General features: G+C 49.9%; 1 protein-coding gene across 3 annotated transcripts in view; it reads right to left on the bottom strand.

Moving 5' to 3' along the window:
• The window catches only part of tmem184b (transmembrane protein 184B), a 54,269-nt gene that overhangs the window by 29,472 nt on the left and 7,654 nt on the right, over window positions 1-17,143 (bottom strand). For all 3 annotated transcript variants that reach the window (XM_033013240.1, XM_033013239.1, XM_033013238.1), the window contains exons 2-5: window positions 11,646-11,888; window positions 8,297-8,462; window positions 3,374-3,464; window positions 2,221-2,296 (exon numbers count right to left, since the gene is read on the bottom strand). In XM_033013240.1, the coding sequence (XP_032869131.1) occupies window positions 2,221-2,296; window positions 3,374-3,464; window positions 8,297-8,462; window positions 11,646-11,888 (576 nt within the window). The remainder of the gene's footprint in view (window positions 1-2,220; window positions 2,297-3,373; window positions 3,465-8,296; window positions 8,463-11,645; window positions 11,889-17,143) is intronic.

Below are 17,143 nucleotides of genomic sequence, written 5' to 3' on the forward strand. Positions count from 1 at the left end.
TCACACAGCCTCCCAAGATGGTCTTCAACCAGACTCTGAGGGCGCAGCGGTAGAGTTGCCGCCTCACAGCGCCGAGTCCCTGGTTCGATCCCGACTACAGGCGCTGTCTGTACAGTTTGTACGTTCTCCCCGTGACCTGTGTGGTTTTTTCTCTGAGATCTTCGGTTTCCTCCCACACTCCAAAGACGTACGGATTTGTAGGTTAATTGGCCTTGGTGAAAATGTAAAATTGTCCCTAGTGCGTGTAGGATAGTGTTAGTTTGCGGGAATCGCAGGTTGGCATGGACTCCGTGGGCCGAATGGCCTGTTTCAGCACAGCATCTCTAAACTAAACGAAGAGACATGACCCTTCACGGCACAGATCCTGCCATACATGTTACATAGAAACATAGAAATTAGGTGCAGGAGTAGGCCATTCGGCCCTTCGAGCCTGCACCGCCATTCAATATGATCATGGCTGATCATCCAACTCAGTATCCTGTACCTGCCTTCTCTCCATACCCTCTGATCCCCTTAGCCACAAGGGCCACATCTAACTCCCTCTTAAATATAGCCAATGAACTGGCCTCGACTACCCTCTGTGGCAGGGAGTTCCAGAGATTCACCACTCTCTGTGTGAAAAAAGTTCTTCTCATCTCGGTTTTAAAGGATTTCCCCCTTATCCTTAAGCTGTGACCCCTTGACAAAGTAAAAGGGTGGCACAGTGGCACCGCAAGCGCTGTCGAGTTCCTGCCTTACAGCTCCAGAGATCCCTGATTATGGGTGCTGTCTGTACGGAGTTTGTACGTTCTCCTTGTGCTTGCATTCATTTCCTCCGTGTGCTCCGGTTTCCTTCCACACTCCGAAAACGTGCAGGTTTGTAAGTTAATTGGTTTGTCTAGAATAGAACTAGTTTACAGGTGACTGTGGTCAGCCCAGACTCAGTGGGCCGAAGGGCCGGTTTCCAGGCTGTATCTCCAAACTAAACAGAAAGCTGTACCAGACGTTGGTGGGGCCGCATTTGGAGTATTGCATCCTGGTTTGGTCACCCTCCATTTTGAAATTAAAGAAACATCTAATACTATCCGTCCTGCACACACTAGGGACAATTTTGCACGTACACCAAGCCAATTAACCTACAAACCTGTACGTCAAGGAAGCGAAGATCTCAGAGGAGACGCATGTGGTCATGGGGAGACCCGTAAACTAGTTCTATCCCACGCACTGGGGACAATTTATAGAAACCAATTAACTTACAAATGAAGATGCTCTGGCTGAACAATATCAAATCTTGTGATGTGGACTCGAGAAGGAGAAGATGGGGAGAACTCCGTACAGACAGCGCCTGTAGTCGGGATCGAACCCGGGTCTCCGGCGCCGCAAGTGCTGTCAGGCAGCAATTCTACCGCTGCGCCACCGTGACTGCCCAGTTACTAAACTCCAAGTACACCCTCCAATTTGCAAAAAATGATCACAGGTTTAAATTGTCCCTAGTGTGTGTGTGTGTGTGTAGGAGAGTGTTAGTGTGCGGGGATCGCTGGTCAGTTCGGACTCGGTGGGCCGAAGGGCCTGTTTCCGTGCTGTGTCTCCAAAACTAGGCTGAACTAAAAAGGTTGGAATGTCGCTCCAAGCTCAGAACAACAAAGATGTTTTGTGGCAAACAGCGCCTTTTTTTGGAAACATTGATTTGTGCCAGTTCACATAATGAATAAACATACGTATCACCTGGCTGGTAAACACATTAATGACCTTTAACAAGGATATCGTTAAGCTGGAATGTGTGCAGAGAAGATTTACAAGGATATTGCCAGGACTCGAGGGCATGAGCTACAGGGAGAGGTTGAGCAGGCTGGGACTTGGAGTGCAGGAGGATGAGGGGTGATCTTATAGAGGTGTACAAAACCATGACAGGAATAGATCGGGTAGATGCACAGTCTCTTGCCCAGGGTAGGGGAATCGAGGACCAGAGGACATAGGTTTAAGGCGAAGGGGAAAAGATTTAATGGGAACTTTTTCACCAAAGGGTGGTGGGTGTGTGGAACGAGCTGCCAGAGGAGGTAGTTGAGGCAGGGACTATCCCAACATTTAAGAAACAGTTAGACAGGTACATGGACAGGACAGGTTTGGAGGGATATGGGCCAAACGCGGCAAGGTGGGACTAGTGTAGCTGGGACATGTTGGCCGGTGTGAGTAAGTTGGGCCGAAGGGCCTGTTTCCACACTGTCTCACTCTATGACTTACCTGCTTGCAGAAGCGCAGAAAGCCAATGGAGTAGGTCTTGCCCCAGAGGCAACATGTCCCGTACATACAGCTTGATCTGGGAAGAGAGAGAAGCTGGTCAGGAATAGTATATAGAGAGAGAGAGAGAGAGAGAGCAAACCGTGACTTATGGACCCAGCCACTCAGACAAACTGCGCTCAGATAGATCATAAGTGATAGGAACAGAATGAGGCCATTCAGCCCATCAAGTCTACTCCGCCATTCAATCATGGCTGATCTATCTCTCCCTCCCAACCCCATTTTCCTGCCTTCTCCCCATAACCGCCCGTACTAATCAATAACCTATCTCTCCCTTAAAAATATCCACTGACTTGGCCTCCACAGTCGTCTGTGGCAAATAATTCCACAGATTCACCACCCTCTGACAAAATAGATTCCTCCTCATCTCCTTCCTAAAGGAATGTCCTTTAATTCTGAGGCTCTAGCCTCTAGTCCTAGACTCTCCCACTAGTGGAAACATCCTCTCCACATCCGCTCTATCCAATCCTTTCACTAGTCAGTAAGTTTACCACAGACGGCTGCGGAGACCAAGTCAGTGGATATTTTGAAGGCAGAGATAGATAGATTCTTGATTAGTACGGGTGTCGGGTTATGGGGAGAAGGCATGAGAATGGGTTTGGGAGGGAGAGATAGATAGATAGATCAGTCAGAATGGCGGAGTAGACTTGATGGGCCGAATGGCCCAATTCTGTTCCGAAAACTTATGAACGTATGACACAAAGTGCTGGAGTAACTCAGGCAGCATCCCTGAAGAACGTGGTGAGTTGACGCTTCGAGTCGGGACCCTTCTCCACAGCGCAGTCTGAAGAAGGGTCCGACACAAAACATCACCTCTCCATGTGTAGGAAGGAACTGCAGATGCTGGTTTAAACCAAATGTAGACACAAAAAGCTGGAGTAACTCAGCGGGTGAGGCAGCATCTCAGGGGAAGAAGGAATGGGCGACGTTTCGGGTCTAGACCCTTCTTCAGACCTATCCATCAGCTATCCGTGTTCTCCATGGATGCGGCTGGCCTGACCCGCTGAGTTACTCCAGCACTCTGTGTCTTTGTTTGTTACCCAGCACCGGCAGATCGTGGTTTCAACAAGAGCACTAGACTTGGCGATCGACTCACTCAATGGACTTGCCACGAATCTCTGACATGATTGCACTTTCACCGCCGAGGTATTCATAGCACAGGCTCAGGAAGTTGTAGATCACGAACGCTGCAAGAGAAAGCAAATTAGTGATACAGCTGCATGGCCTGATTGCCCATCAATCACCAGCATCATGAATGGATTAGAGGGTTTCAGCTACAGGGGGAGGTTGGATGTGAGGCAGCGGTAGAGTTGCTGCCTCACAGCACCAGAGACCCTGGTTCCATCCCGACTACGGGCGCTGTCTGTACGGAGTTTGTACCTTCTCCCCGTGACCCGTGTGGGTTTTCTCCGGGAGCTCCGGTTTCCTCCCACACTCCAAAGACAATAAACAATAGACAACAGGTGCAGGAGTAGTCCATTCGGCCCTTCGAGCCAGCACCGCCATTCAATGTGATCATGGCTGATCATCCCCAATCAGTACCCCGTTACTGCCTTCTCCCCATATCCCCTGACTCCGCTATTTTTAAGAGCCCTATCTAGCTCTCTCTTGAAAGCATCCAGAGAACCTGCCTCCACCGCCCTCTGAGGCAGAGAATTCCACAGACTCACCACTCTCTGTGAGAAAAAGTGTTTCCTCGTCTCCGTTCTAAATGGTTTACTCCTTATTCTTAAACAGTGTGTGGCCCCTGGTTCTGAACTCCCCCAACAAAGACGTGCAGGTTTGTAGGTTAATTGGCTTGGGTTTGTATACTTGGTACAAGTGTGAATAGTTCCTGGTGTGTGTAGGATAGTGTTTAATGTGCGGGGATCGCTGGTCAGTGCGGGCTCGGTGGGCCGAAGGGCCTATTTCCGTGCTGTATCTCTAAACCAAAGTCAACCAAAAGGTTGCTGAGTATTTCAGAAAATACACAGGGAGTGAACCGTCTAACACAGCGTAGGGGAGGATACAAGGTCAAGTCCCAGAGCCATCTCATCCCAGGATGAACAATCCTGCATCAGTGGTGCAGTGCCAGAGTTGCTGCCCTACAGCGCCAGACACCCGGGTTCGATCCTGACCTCGGGTGCTGCCCATGTGGAGTTTGTACGTTCTCCCCGTGACAGCCTGTTGTTTTCTCTGATTTCCTCCCATCGATTAATTGGCTCTGCGCAGGCAGCACCCGTAGTCAGGGTGGAACCCGGGTCTCTGACGCTGTGAGGCAGCAGCTCTACCCGCTGCACCACCGTGCCGCCCCTATCCAACCCCTCCCTGTCGCTGACATTTCTACCCTGCAGGAAAAAGGTTCTGACTGTATCCCCTGTCTGTGTCTCTTTTCCAAAAGGGAAATGATCCCCCCTCTCTCTCTCCAAGCCCCAACGTAGATTTTTTTTAAAACAGGCGGAGAAAAATAAACAGAAACATTCCATTTTCTGGATGAGGCGAGTTTCTAAATCCAGCTTTATTTTTCCTACGAGCAGGAATGCGGCGGTCAAAAATAACATTGGCTTTCTGCTGGATAAGCAACAGGCTGGAGACCTGTGAGGAATAGGGCGGCACGGTGGTGCAGCGGTAGAGCTGCTGCCTCACAGCGCCAGAGACCCTGGTTCCATCCCGACTATGGGCGCTGTCCGTACAGAGTTTGTACATTCTCCCCGTGACCTGCGTGGGTTTTCTCCGAGATCTTTGGTTCCCTCCCACACTCCAAAGACGTGCAGGTTTGTAGGTTAATTGGCTTGGTGTATGTGTAAATTGTCCCTGGCGTGTGTAGGATAGTGTTTGTGTGCGTGGACTCGGTGGGCCGAAGGGCCTGTTTCTGTGCTGAATCTCTAAAGTAAACGTGATGGGTGCAGGCAGGGAGTAGAGAGGTCCTAGCAGGGAGTAAACAGGTCCTAGCAGGGGTTAAAGACTAGAGGCGACTTATGTTGGAATCTGCGAGTCAGGAACACGGAAAATGTCAGTTGAAATAATGAAGGTAGACAAAAATGCTGGAGAAACTCAGCGGGTGCAGCAGCATCTATGGAGCGAAGGAAATAGGCAACGTTTCGGGCCGAAACCCTTCTCCAGACTGAAATAATGAACCCGGCAGAGAGGGCACAGATAATTCCCTTCTGCGGGACATTTAGGAGAATGATGCCCGGAGCTGTGGGAGAGAGAGAGAGAGAGAGAAAGGACCAGAATCGCTGGTGGGCGCGGACTCGGTGGGCCGAAGAGCCTGTTTCCGCGCTGTATCTCTAAACCAAACTAACTGGTGTTTGTTGCAGGGATATAAACAATGCATAAAATATTCATCGGTTATAAATTAATAAACCCACACATGTTGGGTAATTGTCGTACATTCACTGCTTTAATAAATTATTCATTGGTATAAAACAGAAGACACGTCTCGTTTCAATTCCTCCCACGCTATATGGTACCCTGTGCTGGCAACACCACTGACATTTGGATTAGAGGCTATTAGCTGGAAGGAGAGGTTGGACAATCTTGGCGTGTTTTCTCTGGAACGTCAGAGGTTGAAGAGAAACCTGATGGAAGTACTTCAATTTATGAGAAGCCGAGTCAGGCCAGACAGAATATTTTTCCCTCCCCCCCCCCTCCTAGGGTGGAAATGTCAAGGACTAGAGGGCATAGTTTTAAAGGAGAGGGGGGGGGGGGGGGGGGGAGTTTAAAGGCGATGTGCGGGGTAAGTTTTTGTCCTTACACGGAGAGTGTTGGGTGCCTGGAACGCGCTGCCAGGGGTGGTGGTGCAGGCAGATACAATAGTGGCGTCTAAGAGGCTTTTATATCGGCACATGGATGTGCAGGGACTGTGCGAGGGGGAGATATGCAGCATGTGCAGGCAGAGGAGAATGGTTTAACCTGTTTGGCATCATGTTCGGCACAGACACTGCGGGCCGAAGGGCCTGTTCCTGTGCTGTCCGTTCATTGTTCCATGCTTTATGACATGGAATTCTGACACACTCTTCCCAAACCATGGGAAGTTCCAAAACACACTGTCATATTCAGTCATAGGAAGCGCGGCCACTAATTTTGCACAGAGCAACTTTCAAGATCACGGCACCAAGATAGTTTAGTTTAGTTGAGAGATACAGCGGGCCCTTTGACCCACCCAGTCTGCGCCGACCAGCGATCCCCGCACATTAAATACTACCCGGCACACGCACACTAGGGACAATCTGCAATTTTTTAACTGAAGCCAAATTAACCTACAAACCTGTAGGTTAATTCATCAGTCTGAAGAAGGGTTTGGCCCGAAATGTTGCATATTTCCTTCGTTCCATAGATGCTGCCGCATCCGTTGAGTTTCTCCAGCAATTTTGTCTACCTACAAACCTGTACATCTTTGGAGTATGGGAGGAAACCGGAGCACCCGGAGAAAACCCACGCTGGTCACGGGGAGAGCGTACAAACTCCGTACAGACAGCACCCGTAGTAGGGATGGAACCCGGGTCTCTGGCGCTGTGAGGCAGCAACTCTACCGCTGCGCCACCGTGCCGCCCCTGATTTAAGGCAGCAACTCTACCACTGATTTAAGAATCTTTTTTTTTTTTAAAGAATAAAATGTAAAAGCGTTTCATTACGACTTTGTAATTACTCTTCGAACACACTGTCCTGGGTAACTCCCACACCAGTACCGACACATCCCTTTGCCATCACCCAGGCAACCGGAGCAGATGCTTTGTCACTCCTGTCTCTTGAAAGGATTAAGCTACGCATTGCTAAGCAATGGCCTTTGAACAAGCATCAAGCTCTGCCTGCAGGCCCCTGAGAAACAACAACATGAGGCCGGGCACAAATACCACCATCTGCCGTCGCGCAACAGGTCTGGCCGCTGAACAAAAGGGGCCTGAAGAAGGCTCCTGACCCGAAACGTCACCCATAGAAACATAGATAATAGGTGCAGCAGGAGTAGGCCATTCAGCCCTTCGAGCCAGCACCGCCATTCAATGTAATCATGGCTGATTGTCCCCAATCAGGAATTCTCTGGATGCTTTCAAGAGAGAGCTAGATAGGGCTCTTAAAGATAGCAGAGTCAGGGGATATGGGGAGAAGGCAGGAACGGGGTACTGATTGTGGATGATCAGCCATGATCACATTAAGTGGCGGTGCTGGCTCAAAAGGCCAAATGGCCTACTCCTGTACCTATTGTCTATTGTCTAATAACCCGTGCCTGCCTTCTCCCCATATCCCTTGATTCCACTAGCCCCTAGAACTCTCTCTTAAATCCATCCAGTGACTTAGCCTCCACTGCCCTCTGTGGCAGGGAATTCCATAAATTCACAACTGTCTGGGTGAAAAAGTTTTTTCTCAACTCAGTCTTAAATGACCTCCCCTTTATTCTAAGGCTGTGGCCCCTGGTTCTGGACTCGCCCAACATTGGGAACATTTTTCCTGCATCTAGCTTGTCCAGTCCTTTTATAATTTTATATGTTTCTGTAAGATCCCCCTCATCCTTCTAAACTCCAGTGAATACAAGCCTAGTCTTTTTAATCTTTCCTCATATGACAGTCCCCTACACTAATGCACATCAAGCCTACACTAGCTCTGTCTGTCTGACTCTGAGTAAGAGCTGAAGATAGACATAAAGTGCTGGAGTAACTCAGCGTCGTCAGGCAGCATCTGTGGAGAACATGGATAGGTGACGTTTCACAGAGTGCTGGAGTAACTCAGCGGGTCAGGCAGCATCTGTGGAGAACATGGATAGGTGACGTTTCAGAGTGCTGGAGTTCCTCAGCGGGTCAGGCAGCATCTGTGGAGAACATGGATAGGTGACGTTTCACAGAGTGCTGGAGTTACTCAGCAGGACGGGCAGCATCTCTGGAGAGAAGAAAATAGATGACGTTTCAGGTCAAAGCCTTCCTAGCTACACATAGTAAACTTTGTAGTTGTCTCTGGCGATTTGAATGCAAGACCTTCTGGACAGTTTGCCCAGATGTAGGAGCCAGCTGGGAGAGGTACCGCGCAGCCCACACCGCCCACGTACCCTCGTAGCAGTCACGGACGGTGTTGAAGTAGATGTAGTACTGGTCGTTGGTGAAGAAGAGCAGACTGAGCCACGAGTCGAAGGCGTAGATGGGGACGATGAAGAGGATGCGTACAATGTGTCTCTGCTCGTTCGGGACACTGTAGCATCGCAGGTGCATGTAAATCTGCAAGAAGAAAAGAGGTGTCGGCGCATGGGATGTGAAGGGGTGCAAGGCAGGGGGAAGGGGGGGTGCAAACTGGAGGGGGGCTGCAAGGCAGGGGGAAGGGGAGTGCAAGGGAAGGGGGGGTGCAAGGGAAGGAGGGGGTGCAAGAGAAGGGGGGTGCAATCCTGCACCTAGAAAATAGGTGCAGGATTGGGGGCGATCAGCCATGATCACAAAGAATGGCGGTGCTGGCTCGAAGGGCCGAATGGCCCCCTCCTGCACCTATGTTCTATGAAAAGACTACATTTCCTTTATTAGAACTCAGCCTTAAACGTCTTGGGACCATTCTCCCTCTTCTCCCCTCCCATCAGGCAAGAAACATCGAAAATAGGTGCAGGAGTTGGCCATTTGGCCTTTCGAGCCAGCACCACCATTCAATATGATCATGGCTGATCAACCAAAATCAGTACACCATTCTTGCTTTTTCCCCATATTCTTTCATCCCTTTAGCCTTAAGAGCTAAATCTAAGTCTCTCTTGAAAACATCCAGTGAATTGGCCTCCACTGCCTTCTGTGGCAGAGAATTCCACCGATTCACAACTCTCTGGGTGAAAATGTTTTTCCTCATCTCAGTTCTAAATGGTCTACCCCTTATTCTTAAATTGTGTGACCCCTGGTTCTGGACTTCCCCCCCCAGGCAGCAACTCTACCACCTGTTCTTGTGTTTTTATACCATACAACCAAGGATAAAGCCTTTATGTGAATGACCCAATTTATTTTCATTAGAGTGGAAAATGAACACGGTCCCAAGATGTGACTGCAGTAAATCTCTGATAATCAGGCACCTTTGGGATGGAGATTTATAGTTTTATTTTTAGAGGTACAGCGTGGAAACAGGTCATTAGGCCCACCGAGTCCACGCTGACCATCGAACACCCGTCACACTAGCTCCATGTTAACCCACTTTCTCATCCACTCCCTACACACTAGGGGGCAATTTGCAAGAGGGCCTATTAACCTACAAACCCGCTAGTCTTGGAGATGTGGGGGGAGTCCGGAGCACCCGGAGAATACCCACGCGGGTCAAGGGAAGAACGTGCAAACTCCACACACACACACATACATCATCCGTAGTCAGGATCTTGTGCCTGGGTGAGGTCTGCTGTGTGGTTTTACCAGGTTGGATGCAAAGCAAAGCATTTCACTGTGACAATGAAGTAGCATTGAAACCATTAGTGAGTGACCCGGGTTCGATCCTGACTACGGTTGCTGTCTGTACGGAGTTTGTACCTTCACCCCATGACCTGTGTGGGTTTTCTCCGAGATCTTTGGATTCCTCCCACACTCCAAGGACGTACAGGTTTGTAGATTAATTGGCTTCAATAAAGTGTGTAGGGTAGTGTTTGTGTGCGGGGATTGCTGGTCGGCGCTGACTCGGTGGGCCGAAGGGCCTGTTTCCGCGCTGTATCTCTAAACTAAACGACGGGACGAGTGCAGAAAGGGATCTGACAGCTAAACATGTCCGGTTTCCGTGATAATGAAGCAACAGGCAAGGGTTGTACTGGAGCCAGGAGACAGCACTGCACCAAGGCTGCACGTCTCAATGGTGTGTGTGTCGTCACTCAGCAACCATCAGCTACACACACGTCAGTGACAAGCCCTGGCAACATCGGGACAGGGAGAGAGGGAGGGAGGGAGAGAGTGACAGAGAGAGAGACAGAGTCAGAGACAGAGAGAGAGAGAGAGAGAGAGAGAGAGAGAGAGAGAGAGAGAGAGAGAGAGAGAGAGAGAGAGAGAGAGAGAGAGAGAGACACGGAGAGAGAGAGAGAGACAGAGAGAGACACAGAGATAGAGAGAGGGAGGGGGAGGGGGAATGGGAGGGGGAGAGCGAGAGAGAGTGAGAGACAGAGACACACAGACGGAGACACAGACACAGAGAGAGACGGGGAGAGGGAGAGACGGGGAGAGGGTTAGATTAGGGGAAGGGGAGGTGCAACGAGACCTGGGTGTGCTTGTACATCAGTGAAAGGATTTGAGTATAGGAGCAAGGAGGTCCTTCTGCAGTTGTACAGGCCCCTGGTGAGACCGCATCTGGAGTATTGTGTGCAGTTTTGGTCTTCTAATTTGAGGAAGGACATTCTTGCTATTGAGGGAGTGCAGCGTAGGTTCTCCAGGTTAATTCCCGGGATGGCGGGACTGTTGTACAATTAAAGAATGGGTCGACTGGGCTTGTATTCGCTGGAATTTAGAAGGATGAGAGGAGATCTAATAGAAACATATAAAATTCTTACAGGATTGGACAGGGTAGATGAAGGAAAAATGTTCCCATGTTGGGGGAGTCCAGAACCAGGGGTCACAGTTCAAGAATAAGGGGTAGGCCATTTAGGACTGAGATGAGGAAAACGTTTTCACCCAGAGAGTTGTGAATCTGTGGAATTCTCTGCCACAGCAGGCAGTGGAGGCCAATTCACTGGATGTTTTCAAGAGAGAGTTAGATTTAGGTCTTTGTGCTAAGGGAATCAAGGGATATGGGGAGAAAGCAGGAATGGGGTACTGATTTTAGATGATCAGCCATGATCATATTGAATGGTGGTGCAGGCTCGAAGGGCCGAATGGCCTACTCCTGAATCTATTGTCTATGTTTCTATGATATACTTCTAGCAGGTGGCCCTTCAATGCAAGACATTCCAGAGAAAACAATCTCGGTTTCCATTCACAAATCTAAACCAATCCCAAATCGAATTCAAATCTAAACCATTCCCAATCCAAGTTCAGGAAGAGGCATTAGACAGAAGATACAACACAGGCCCGGAAGTTCATGAATCCATAAATTCTAGGAGCAGAATTAGGCCATTCGGCCCATCAAGTCTACTCCGCCATTCAATCATGGCTGATCTATCTGTCCCTCCTAACCCCATTCTCCTGCCTTCTCCCCATAACCCCTGACACCCGTACTAATCAAGAATCTATCTATCCCTACCTTAAAACTATCCACTGACTTGGCATCCACTGCTGTCCGTGGCAATGAATTCCACAGATTCACCACCCTCTGACCGAAGAAATTCCTCCTTTCTAAAAGAACGTCCTTTTGTTCTGAAACTGTGGTCCTAGACTCTCCCACTAGTGGAAACATCCTCTCGGCGTCCACTCTATCCAGGTTTGAGAGGCGTGTCATGGGGATTGGGGTGAAGTGGTTTCTCTCACCTGCTGACAGGTAATTAGGAGCGCCGTCCACACAAAGAACCCCGAGACGCCCTGGGCAGCGGTGGTCATCAGGAAAATCGGCTCTTCCAGTGGCGTGGGGGTGTCGGGCAACCAGGAGACACCGGGGTTGGCCAGGGTGGTGCTGGAGCCGGGCTCGGGGGCCACCATCGCGGCGGAGAAGGTGCCGACAACGGCGGAGGTCCTGTCGTTGTTGTTGTTGTTGTTGAGGGGCCCGCTGTTCATCTGAAGAGAAGGATACGGAAGAGAAGGATACGGGCGACACGTAAATGCAGAGGAATGGGTGGTAGAGCTGCTGTCTTGCAGAGTTTTTAAGTTTAGTCTACAGATACCGCACGAAAAAAAAACCCTTCGGCCCACCGAGACCGCGCCGACCACCGATCCCCGCACACTAACACTATCCTATACCCACTAGGGACAATTTACATTATCACCAAGCCAATTAACCTAGAACCCTGTACGTCTTTGGAGTGCGGGAGGAAACCGGAGCACCCGGAGAAAATCCACATGATTACAAGAACATACAAACTCCGTACAGACAGCACCCGTGGTCAGGACCGAACCCGGGTCTCTGGCAGTGACGCTACTGTTGCGCCACTGTGCCGCCCCTGACCTCAGGCGCTGTCTGTGTGGAGTTTGCAAGTTCTCTCTGCGACCATATAGTTTTTCTCTGGACACTCCTCTATCGGTTTCCTCCCTTAGTTTAGTTTATAGTCACGTGTACAGAGGTACAGTGAAAAGCTTGTTGTTGCGTGCTAACCAGTCAGTGGGAAGACAATACATGATTACAATCGAGCCATCCACAGTGTTCAGATACATGATATAGGGAATAACGTTTAGTGCAAGGTAAAGCCCAGTAAAGTCTGATTGCAGATAGTCTGAAGGTTTCTAAAGAGGTAGATAGTAGTTCAGCGCTGCTCTCTAGTTGTGGTAGGATGGTTCAGTTGCCTGATAATAGCTGGGAAGAAACTGTCCCAGAATCTGGAGGTGTGCGTTGGCTGATGGGAGAGGGTGCGACTGGTCCTTGATTATGCTGCTGGCCTTGCCGAGGCAGCATGAGGTGTAGATGGAGTCGATGGAAGGGAGGTTGGTTTGCGTGATGGTCTTCATTGAGGTTGACGTTAGGTCAGGACCGCTCTCTAGTTGGAGGTAGGATGGTTCAGTTGCCTGATAACAGTTGGAAAGAAACTGCCCCTAAATCAGGAGGTGTGCGTTTTCACACACACTGAGGACTGAGATGAGGAAAAACCTTTAAACCCAGAGAGTTGTGAATCTGTGGAATTCGCTGCCACAGAAGGCAGTGGAGGCCAATTCACTGGATGCCTTCAAGGGTGAGTTAGATATACAATAGTTCCCAGGGCTAACGGAATCAAGGGAAAAGTGGAAAAATATGAGCCATGATCATATAGAATGGCTCGAAGGGCCGAATGGCTAGCTCCTGCACCTATTTTCTATGTTTCTTGCCAGATGGGAGAGAGGAGATGAGGGAGAGTGGTCCCAAGAGGTTCACAGCTGAGTTCCGGTAAAGGGAATGTAGCCGCTAATTTAAATCTAGCTCACAACACTCTGCGCAAACAGCAACGTGATCAACACAGGCGAGCTGATCGTTGAGGTGAAAATATTGACTGGGTCTCCGGAGAGAGTGCCTGCTCTCCAAAACAGTCCAGAACATGTATCACATCCCAGCTGCACTCCTGAACATGCAACAGCATAACGCAACAACAGGCCATTCGGCCCATAATGTCTCTGCCGGACATGATGCCCAGTTACAAGAAAGGCATGTCACGAAACACCACCTATTCAATCTCCCCAGAGATGCTGCCTGTCCCGCTGCGTTACTCCAGCTTTTTGTCTATCTCTTACATACATATACATGTATATATGTAGAGACACACACACACACACAATAATAATAGTGCAAAAAGACAAAATTAATGCCCCCTGTCTATGTAGTTCAGAGCTTATTTGGTTGTAGTGTTTTTTCATAGCCCACTAAGTTACTCCAGCATTTTGTGTCTTTCGTCGGTGCTAACCAGCATCTGCAGTTCCTTCTTACAATAATCTAATTCAGCTCACAACACTCTCTTTCCCACAGCCCCGCAGTTTACAGGCCAACTCCTTGGTGGCACATAGTGACAGGATGTGACTCGATTCCTTCAGTTGCAGAAGATCAAAGGCTTCAGAGAGTGTGATGGGAGGGGGCGGGGGGAGGCAGTGCATGGATGAGGTCTGACAGACACAAAAAAGCTGGAGTAACTCAGCGGGACAGGCAGCATCTCTGGAGAGAAGGAATGGGTGACATTTATCGGGTCGAGGACCTTCTTCAGACCTGAAACGTCACCCATTCCTTCTCTCCAGAGATGTTGCCTGTCCCGCTGAGTTACTGCAGCTTTTTGTGTCTGTCTTCGGTTTAAACCAGCATCTGCAGTTCCTTCCTGCACACGGATGGGCTCGTTCAGTAGCAGCCCGAGGTGAATCTTACAAAAGGCAGGGTTGGATAAACCTTCCGCATCGCCAGGCCAGGCAACATCCTGGCACCTCGGCAGATATTCAGTGAGCGAGGGGGGAGGGAAAAGAATGCCTGCCATTGCCACAGGTTGCTGTGCCGACCAGACAACAGAGGACCATGAAACCGTTTAAATGCGGCACAGTGGCGCAGCGGTAGAGTTGCTGCCTCACAGCGCCAGAGACCCGGGTTCCATCCCGACCAGGTGTGTATCTATCTGTACACTGTAAATGGATGGAGTGGAATCATGTATTGTCTTTCTGCTGACAGGTTAGCAGGCAACAAGAAGCTAACCAAGGTCCTGTTTCCACGCTGTATCTGTAAAACTAATAGCCGGGGTATGTTGGTGAAGTCGCTAAGTTCCAGGACCATCAACCAGAGAACTGGTCCAGAGTCACAAGTTCAAATCCCACTGTGGCAGCTGGGGTTATTAAAATTCACGTAATTAAATTAATCCCGGATTAAAAGGTAATCAGTGGAATGTTAACCGAGAAACTGGCAGATTGTTGTTCAATATCAAATATTACCACCGCCCCCCCCCTCGCCCCAATTCTTTGTCTCTTTCCAGAATCTCGACTATCCACAGGTGTAGTTTAGTTTGGTTTAGAGATATAGCGCGGAAACAGGCCCTTCGACTCACCAAGTCCGCGCCGACCAGCGATCCCCACACACTCGCACTATCCTACACACACTAGGGACAATTTGCAATTACACCAATCCAATCAACCTACAAACCTGTACGTTTTGGAGTGTGGGAGGAAAGCGAATATCTCGGAGAAAACCCACGCGGGTCACGGGGAGAATGTGCAAACACCGTGCAGGCAGCACCCGTGGTCAAGATCGAACCCGGGTCTCCGGCGCTGAAAGGCAGCAACTCTACCGCTGCACCACCGTGCCACACTTAATTTAGGCACGAGAGAGAGAGGTACAGTATGGAAACAGGCCCTTCGGCCATCGATCATCTGGTGTGCACCCATTTTTCTACTATCATCTACCACTACTATCCCCTCCTTCCTTCACCTCTCAAGCAATGAACGATGATTAGTAACCAGGGGCGGCATGGTGGCGCAGCGGTAGAGTTGCTGCCTTACAGCAATTGCAGCGTCGGAGACCCGGTTTCCATCCTGACCACTGGTGCTGTTTGTACGGAGTTTGTACGTTCTCCACTTGGCCTCACTTCCCTGCGTTCTCCTGCACACTGTGGCCTTCAGGCTTGTCTGAGCTCCAAGAGATTCCTTTCCAATGACGTTCACTCTATGAACAAATAAATGCTGCTGGTGGCACGATGGGGCAGCGGTCGAGTTGCTGCCTCATAGTGCCAGAGACCCGGGTTCCAAGTGTGTGTGCAGGATAGTGTTAGTGTGTGGGGATCGCTGGTCGGTGCGGACTCGGTGGGTCGAAGGGCCTGTTTCCACGCTGTATCTCTAAACTAAATTAAACCAGCATATGTGTGCTCTGAGGTATTCCTTCCCGATCACATTCACTCTCTGAACAAATAAACGTTGCTCAATTCCTCTCTAAACATTACAAGCCCAGAAGGTAAATAGAAGATGCCACAGAATGGAAATTTCACCTACGGTCTAGGCCGTTACACCGACTCCGATCAATAGTCACTCGCCCAGATTCACACACACTCCACGAAGTGCTGGAGTAACTCAGCGGGTCAAGCAGCATCGCTGGAGAATGTGGACAGTAAACGTTGGGATAGTCCCTGCCTCAACTACCTCCTCTGGCGGCTCGTTCCACACACCCGCCACCCTTTGTGTGAGGGGTTTGTTTTTCCACACAGAGGGTGGTGGGTGTATGGAACGAGCTGCCAGAGGAGGTAGTTGAGGCAGGGACTATTCCAACATTTAAGAAACAGTTAGACAGGTACATGGATAGGTCAGGTTTGGAGGGATATGGACCAAACGTGGGCAGGTGGGACTAGTGTAGCAGAGACATGTTGGCCGGTGTGGCCAAGTTGGGCGGAAGGGCCTGTTTCCACACTGTATCACTCTATGACAGGGTGGCACAGTGGTGCAGCGGCAGAGTTGCTGCTTTCCTCGGGTTCCATCGGTGGGTCAAGCCGTCCTGATGCGGCGACTCAACTCAAAACATTGACCATCCCTTTGCCTCCACAGATGCTGACTGGCCCGCCGAGTTTCCCACCCCCTCCCCAATTCTACCCTTCCTGTTTAAAGGCCAAAGGGCGGAAAAACAGCCTGCCAGGAAGTATTTTGTACTAAACGGCGCCATCTCCTTTAGTAACCTCTCAGCCGGCTTCCTGTGAGACCGATTCGTGACATGGTCAGGGAACGAAGTGGACCAGCAGCGGGTTGTAGATTCCCGGAACGGAAAAGGCAAATACAACCCAAGACAGGACAGGGAAGGACTGTCTGCAAAATCAACGCTCAGGGTTCCTTTTGTTATAGAAGGGAGAGGTGGATTTACCTGGCAATGTTACAGGCCACAGTCCCACTTGACCAAGGCGAGAGGCAAGCACACGCACGCATACACATAGACATATACACACACATAGACATATACACACACACAGGGACACACACATGCACACATACACACACATAGACATATGCACACACACACAGGGACACACGCACGCATACATACACATAGACATATACACACACACACAGGGACACTCACACGCACGCATGCACATATACACCCACACCCACACCCACATATACACATAGACATATACACACACACACAGGGGGACACACAGGGGACACACACTCTTTAACAACATGCCGAGACATATTCTTCTCAAACAGCAGACGTGAACAGTAGCAGGTTCTCAGACAGCCGCCACTTGTACATGGTCTTTGTTTTGTTTAGAGATATAGCGTGGAAACAGGCCCTTCGGCCCATCGGGTCCGCATCGACACACGATCACCCCGTACACTAGTGTGATTCTGCCAGACCCGCTGAGTTACTCCAGCTTCTAAGATACGATACGACAGAACGT

This window comes from Amblyraja radiata, chromosome 38 (genome assembly GCF_010909765.2).
Source record: "Amblyraja radiata isolate CabotCenter1 chromosome 38, sAmbRad1.1.pri, whole genome shotgun sequence".
NCBI lineage: Eukaryota > Metazoa > Chordata > Chondrichthyes > Rajiformes > Rajidae > Amblyraja > Amblyraja radiata.